Source organism: Lactuca saligna, chromosome 1 (assembly GCF_052625555.1).
Source record: "Lactuca saligna cultivar CGN05327 chromosome 1, ASM5262555v1, whole genome shotgun sequence".
In the NCBI taxonomy this organism is placed as follows: domain Eukaryota; kingdom Viridiplantae; phylum Streptophyta; class Magnoliopsida; order Asterales; family Asteraceae; genus Lactuca; species Lactuca saligna.
This window is the reverse complement of record NC_136417.1, coordinates 69,677,702-69,685,649: the sequence shown is the minus strand read 5'-3', so window position 1 is coordinate 69,685,649 and position 7,948 is coordinate 69,677,702. Positions and strand designations below refer to the sequence as shown.

The 7,948-nt window shown below is 29.8% G+C and overlaps 1 protein-coding gene across 1 annotated transcript; it reads right to left on the bottom strand.

The window, feature by feature from the left end:
* Positions 1 to 2,950: 2,950 nt before the first annotated feature.
* On the bottom strand, positions 2,951 to 7,603 carry LOC145039416 (mitogen-activated protein kinase homolog NTF4). The gene is made up of 6 exons (XM_078987479.1): positions 7,248 to 7,603; positions 6,968 to 7,097; positions 5,248 to 5,385; positions 4,843 to 5,175; positions 3,542 to 3,722; positions 2,951 to 3,312 (listed from the first exon to the last, which is right to left on the bottom strand). Exons 1-6 carry the CDS (start codon positions 7,466 to 7,468, stop codon positions 3,134 to 3,136), a joined length of 1,182 nt encoding a protein of 393 aa, XP_078843605.1. The 5' UTR covers positions 7,469 to 7,603; the 3' UTR covers positions 2,951 to 3,133.
* Between the last annotated feature and the right edge of the window lie 345 nt (positions 7,604 to 7,948).

Here is a 7,948-nt window from a genome sequence, read left to right as displayed (position 1 = left end):
TCCACTTCTTGTCTGCAATACATTTTGGAGTTTATGGATAAGTGCAAAGCGAATCGTAAAGGGGATAAGAAGTGTTTCTCCGATATGATTCTTTGGTATATCCAGGTTTGCAAGGCCTTTCTGAGCATTGTTCCGAAGCTTTTTGAAGTTTAGAGGCATACTAAACCATAAAGGTCTCCTTCCCAATTGACGCAAAGGGGGAGATTGTTGAGTCATATAGATTGCATCAATTGTTTTATTATTTAGTCCATGTTTTGTATAGCAGGATGGACCTATCCACCTGTCATTTATTATTAGGGTTTTACTATTTAAAGTACATGCATGCACCATATCATGTAATCGTCCAAAGTTGTAAACCCTACACAACCTTTACAATAGCAGTTTTTCATAGAGCTCTTCTAAGGTTGTGCTTATTAATCATTCGACACAATTTTGATCTTCTTTCTGTATTTTGGGTCTTTTACCTGTTTGAATCTAATCAATCATTCAAGTTTTATACTTAACAAAAGCAGCAGACACAAATCAAACAATGGAAAAATAATTGGAAACATATCATAAAGGTGCTTTCACTTAGATTCTGTTACATTCTTCGGTTATGGTTGATTTGTATTAAGTGCAATGAATATTCGTTTGTCATTTACTGATTTCTATGCTTATTAGTTTCTTTTGTCTATTCACTAATCCTAATAATATGGCGTCTTCTAATCATCGGTGGAGCCACATTAGAGCCAATGTGGCCCCAAGCCCACCCTCAGATTCTCATTCTATTTTATTTTTGCTTTTATATTGTTAATTTGTTAATAAATAGCATTTCGTGCAATTATAAACGTAAAAGTTCTTTAGCTCAACTGGTAAAAGCATTGCGTCCACCTCCGAGATAACTACATTCGATACCATTTGTCGACAACTTTTTGAACATGCAATCCATTTAATTCCACTTCGTTTAAACCATAACTCCAAATTTAGTTTTAGCCACTTATTTGTACTCTCATTTTCACAAGTTCACCAATATTCTAAATTCTTTAACAAATCAGTTTTAAAAATTTATATATTCTGCCCCTCATTATTTTATAAAGTTTTATTTTTTATTTTAATTAATTTAGTTACTTTTTTAGTTTACTCATGTTACAACCGACTCCCTTGAATTTATTTTGATTATATATAAAAAAAAAATTGTATTTAGAGGGGCCTAATTTTAGTTTTGCACTGGGCCTTCAAAATTAATAGACAGACCCTATATATATATATATATATATATATATATATATATATATATATATATATATATATATATATATATATATATATATATATATATATATATATATATATATATATATATATATATATATATATATATGTGTGTGTGTGTGTTTCTAACTAATTTATGACGAACATTCTAGAAAAAGATTGGCTTCGCCCCTAATTCTAATCACAGTGGTCATATAAATTAGCATTGCCTATTATGAGTCTTCTGTTAGTAATTGGCCTTCAAAGGTCAATCAATTGGTGCAAAGAATTGTTATCTAATGCTATTCACATACATTAAACTTCATTATTTTTCGGTTTAGGATCTGATACATCACTGGTCACAATTGTTAATGGTCATGAACAAAATAGAAATTTGTTCAAGAAAAAAAAAAGTAGGAAATGTAAAATTAAGAAAAAATTTATATATAAAATTTAATTTAATCTAATAGTAATAATAACACAAAAATAAACCATCAATGTAAATTCAAGGGTGATGCAATAAATAGTTATGGAAAACATTTACTAAAACTTAAATTATATAAATAAATAAAAAGGTATATTGCACAGAGGCACTATTCAATTTTACCAGTGCGTTTTGTTTCAATTTAGTCATTAAGTTATTTAATTTTTTACATTGTTTACTAAGTAACTGGCTAGCTCAGTTATCCGCTGATATGGAATATTAATGTGTTGATTTGTGGTGGAATGGCATGCTGACATAGCTTTATTTGGTTATTTGGTACAAATGTGACATCATAACGTATTTAATTTTAAAACAAATGGCACAAGTATAAATTTGTAATATTTTTATTATAATCATATTTTTCTATTAAACAGACAATTTTAATATAAATATATGTGATTTTAATATAAAATGTAAATAAAAACATGAAAATACAATTTAAATATAAATAAATTCATGAAAATATGGTTTGAATACTTTAAATGTAATACAACTATGTATTAATTGCAACATCTTTTGTAATTGAGTCATTGGTACAAGGAACTTGCTAATTGCTAATTTAGCTATTGATAATTAAATCAAACATATGGTTAGAAGTTATGTTTTTATCAATAAAACTACGTTTTCATTGTTATTTTTTTGTTTGTTGTTCAGTTAGTTAATCTCTATATAGTTGAAGGTTGTTCCATTTTGGTGACAAATTATAATATTAACTTAAAAATTCATACTTCATGTGACATTTGTCGTGAGACTTTGTATGATTATTATTATTATTATTATTATTATTATTATTATTATTATTATTATATGTAACTTCATAGTTTGTATTTTTGTGAAATTGTTCGATTTTGTTGTTGTAACTCATAACAAAATGTGTAATTAATGGGTAATTGAAGCAATGGTTTGTATTTATGGCCTTCATTTTCAGATTTTGTAATTCTATCAATAATCTTAACTTTACTCTCTAGTTAAGATTTCTACAAACTTCAATACATACACACACATATTAGGATAGGATTTAAACATATCTTGATATCTTTTAGAAAAGCTTTTATGTAATTCATCTTATGAAAAATTCAGCTTCAAAGAAAAAAAAAAGTCTAACTGTTTAAATAATATTGATAATAAAACAACAACAAAAGACACAAGATCTAAATGTTATTTTGGCAGCCAAATTATGGCCCTAACCAACCGATCCAACTTCCCATTTTTTTTTTATATACAACAAACAAACAATCAAACAAACAAACACAATTATGAAATCATTTAACAAAACACAATTTTACCATTTTACCATTAACAACACACTACTAATAAAAACGAAAAAGGGTAAAAAAACCACACAACAAACAAACAAGTACCAAGTACCAACCAACCGGAATCGGTGATTCCATTCCGTTGGTTTCAATTCCTCTGTCATCACAGCATCTGTTGGTATTCTGGATTAAAGGCAAGAGCTTCCCTGTAAATCATCTCCTTCATTTGTTCCTCGGTGGGTGCATGATGCTCAAAGTCAAAGTTGAAAGGCGTCAAGCAAACTGGCTCATCGCTGATGTCATGCAGTGATGTCAGATAAGGATGCGCCAATGCATCTTCAACTGAAACCAACAATTAATTAATTACACAATGTTTTTAATTAAAATCCAAAGTTTCAACAAATAGCAACCTGCTTTCATTTATTTATTTATTACTTTTGTTTCATTTTATTAATTACACAATTTTTATAATTAAGATTGTTGATTTTTCAAGATTATAAAACATTGGTTTGTTTAAAAGGTTAAAGTTTTTATTACATGATAAATATAGTTTGGAAAACCAAATTCTGACCTGTAATTCTTTGTCTGGGATCAAAAGTCAACATCTTTTCAATAAGGTCAATGGCTGCAGGATGAACTTGAGGAAACTTTTCATTGAACGATTGTCTTTGATAATGAGACAATTGTCGAATGTATCTTTTTGCATTTTCATTTAGAAACCCTAATTCAGCTTCTGATGGTGTTCCAATAAGCTGCAAATTTTAAATCATTTTTAATACCATTTACACAAAAAAAAAAAAAATCACTTCAAAAGCTATCTTTAACACAACTAAAAAAGTAAACACCATATAAGCTTAAAATAGAAACATTATAACATATACTAATTTCCATTGAGAAATGAATAGGATATTTTTAGATTTGAGATTTTGGCCACAAGGGTTTCATATGTTGGCAGGTTTAGTCCCTATGTAAAAAAAAACTTACAAAAACTGTCCCTGTAATTTACAGAAAAGGTTCGTACGCAGATTTTTTTTGCAGGAACGGTCCATATGTTTAAAAAAATTAGAAAAACAGGTCCATATATTTATAAAAAATTACAAGAACGGTCCCTGTGCAAAAAAAATTACAGATATGGTCCATGTGTTCAAGACTTTTGTATGTTGGCAGGTTTGGTCCCTGTGTAGAAAATAATTTACAAAAACTGTCCCTGTAAATTTACAGAAAAGGTTCATATGCCGATTTTCTTGCAGAAACGGTTCCTATGTTTAAAAAATTACAAAAACGGTCCATACGTTTAAAAAGATTACAAAAATGGTCCCTGTGCAAAAAATTACAGAAACGGTCCATGTGTTTAACACTTCCATATGTTGGAAAATTTGTAGAAAACTTTTATCAAAAACTGTCCCTGTAATTTACAGAAAAGGTTCACATGCAGATTTTTTTTTGCAGAAACAGTCCATATATTTGAAAGTTTTACAAAAACGGTCCACATGCTTAAACAAATTACAAAAATGGTCCCTGTGCGAATAAAAAAACTTACAGAAACGGTCCATGTATTTAAAGACTTTCGTATGTTGACAGATTTGGTCCGTGTAGAAAAAATTTAACAAAAACTGTCCCAGTAATTTACAGAAAAGTTTCATATGCAGATTCTTTTGCAGAAACGGCCCATATGTTTAAAAAAGTTACAAAAACAGTCCCTATCAAATAAAGAGTTTGAAAAGAAAACCAACCAAGAAGAAGGAATCACATTCCATCAGGAACGCTCGATTCCATTCCAATCTAACAAGCAAACATAAATTATTTTTTTTCTCTTTTTCCATTTCCTCTTGGATTACTACATAGAAAAGAAACACCAGCAAAGAAAATTACCTCCATTAGCAACCGAAGCTGATGAACATGATCTCTACCAGGAAACAATGGCTTCCTATCCATGAGTTCCATGAATATGCAGCCAACAGACCACACATCAATGGCAGCAGTATAATCAGAAGAGTTCAACAAAAGCTCAGGAGCTCTATACCATCTTGTCACAACATATTCTGTCATGAAATCGGTTTCAGATGTGACACGTGCTAATCCAAAATCACATATTTTTAAATCACAATTTGCATTCAATAAAAGATTGCTTGGCTTTAAATCCCTGTGTAACACATTTGCAGAGTGTATGTACTTCAACCCACGAAGGATTTGATACAGAAAATACTGCAAGACACAAAATTTTATAGAATTAAAAAACATATTTTATGAAATATTGAAATATATAATTATATATACCTGGCAATGTTCCTCTGATAAAGATTGGTTAGAACGGATTATTTGGTGGAGATCAGTGTCCATGAGTTCATAAGCAATGTAGACATCATTGAAGGATGTTCTCTCTGGAGGTGGGATTATATCTCTAATTGCAACAACCTACATTAAGATTAATAAAGATTTATTTTTTTTTCAAAAGATACGATAAGGGCAACAAGTATAGAATTGTATATGTATAGATTGAAGTGAAAAAGTGATGGAATTGAAACTAGCAGAAAAGGTTAAAAGATATATAAAGTATCAAAATATAACTTTTATGCTATAGATGATTCTACCGTAGGCATCTAAGGGGTTGTTTCTTTTTGACTTAATCTAGACAGATTGTGGATTTTTAGACCATTATTTGCATTTACATATTTACATATTTGAATAAAGTTTGTTATCAATCATATACTCATATTTTTAGAGTTGTACTTATTACATGCTTTTCATACAGTTTTAACGAAATTAGCTAATGAGATTGGTAAATTCATGATAAGAGATGGGTTCAAATCTTGATAAAAACATTTAAATATGTGAATATCATTATAAAAGTTGACTTTGAATTACATAATTTTCAACTAGTAAAAAAAATGTAGTCTGTTATTAATTATGAAACCGAATTCTAATAGCTTTTTAAAGATAAAAATTAATGAGGAACCTTTTTTTGAAAATATAAGTTTAATAACTTATTGAGATCAAAGCTAATGTGAAACCTTCTTATCTTAACATATTTGGTAAAGTTGAAATTTATCCACAATCAAAGCAATTCTTAACTAATATGTTCAGTTTAAGTTACTAATCATAATGTCAGTTTATATAATTACATGTTTGTTATTATTTATATAAAATAAAGTTTGATTTATAACATTTCTCAAAATAAAGCCGTTTGTTATTTATCACCAGTTCTATACAGAAGGGTAAAATGAGATTTTTTTTTTCAGTACAAAAAGAAACAGTCTTTGTGTATACAACACTTCATCCAGACAAACATCATTAAATATTTATCCATACATGACTAAATGAGTATGGAAAAAAGCCCTAAATTATCTTCAATTTTGATTAAAAACCAAATATGTGTCTCAACTAAATCCATGAATTTACAAAGTTCCAAGTTTAATAAACCTCTAGTTGGCTTTCCATCCTATAATAGCTGAGTCAACCTAAATCCCCAAATTTACATATACCAAACACAGAAAAAAAAATCTTCATGAACAGTAAATCATGTGATTCATGATTGTTTTGTTATCATATGTTAACTAATGTCACATTGCTTTGACTTTTGACATCCTTTTACCAAAGGCATCTAGATAAGTTTTCTAGATCATATTTAACTATTTTTTACTATAGACCCCACAAACACACAAAGATGAGCTAAGATGACTAATGAAGAAGGATGAAGTAACTACTAAATTAGAAAGTGCCCTAATCATTTGGCAGCTAATAAAGTCTCCTAATCAATAATTTCCAACCCCTAAATCGACCCAGAATAGCAAAACGAAACTAGAGGGGCAAAGTAACATGGAGGACAACTTTTTAGATTATGTCTAACATTTGGCAGAAGAGTTTTGTCAGATTGGTGTAACAATCAGCATCAAGTAATTAACTGCAGTTGATTATGGATGTGATTGTTACTGATTGCATTAAAATCACTACCAAAAACAAACATGATCCAACACATCAAATGCTACTACTCACTGACGTTTTCATGATCCATATGACGGAGAAGCTTGATTTCTCGCAGTGTCCTCTTCGCATCGATCTTATTATCGAAGGCGTTGGCAATCTTCTTAATCGCAACATGCTCATTCGTCTCCGAATTTAAAGCCGAACTGAGTACATATAAAAAAAACAAGAGAAAATCATCAGTCCACAAACAAAAAAAAAAAAAAAAAAAAAAAAAAAAAAAAAAAAACAGAAAAAACAAGCACCAATCGATCCACACACACAGAGAGAGAGAGAGAGAGAGAGAGAGAACACACCAGACTATGCCGTAAGCGCCTTTGCCGATGGGCATGATTGGGGGTTTATACTTGGCAGTAACTTCGAAGATGTTGCCAAAGATGTTATACTGGATGAAACGACCGCCATGGCTGAGGGTCGCCGGGATGTTGTCGATTCCGGTCAAGGGCTGCTGCGACGGAGGAGGGGCCGCAGCCGCCTCGGACATTTCGGTGTCGGAAGGGTGATTTGATGGATCCATTTATACGATTTGAAACTTGAAAGAATACAAAGCCCTAAAAATCTTCTTCAAAACAAAGAATACAAGCCCTAAAAATCGAATACAAATCAAAGAAAGAGTTTGTTTGGTGAAAAGATTTGGTTCAGTTTTCCGCCTCCTGCTCGCCTACTTATTATTATTTTCTTTATTTTCCGTACATGTATTACAGTATTACGTCTGGAAATTAATTTTTAAAATGATTATTGTTTTTTATTTGTAATAATGGATTTTCAGAAAAACAATACGTTTTCAATCAGATAGAAAAATCATTATTTTGCTTTTTGGTATGAAAAATCGTTCTTATTCTTTTTAAAGTTTTAAAAAAAGATAAAAAACAAGTCATTTAAAAAAAAAAAATCAGAATGGATTTCTAACCATAAAGCAGAGTCTGTTAAGCGTTAACCACCATAATGGTGGTTTGAACAAAAAATTTCATTTTTTTTAACTTTGGAAATAATAAAT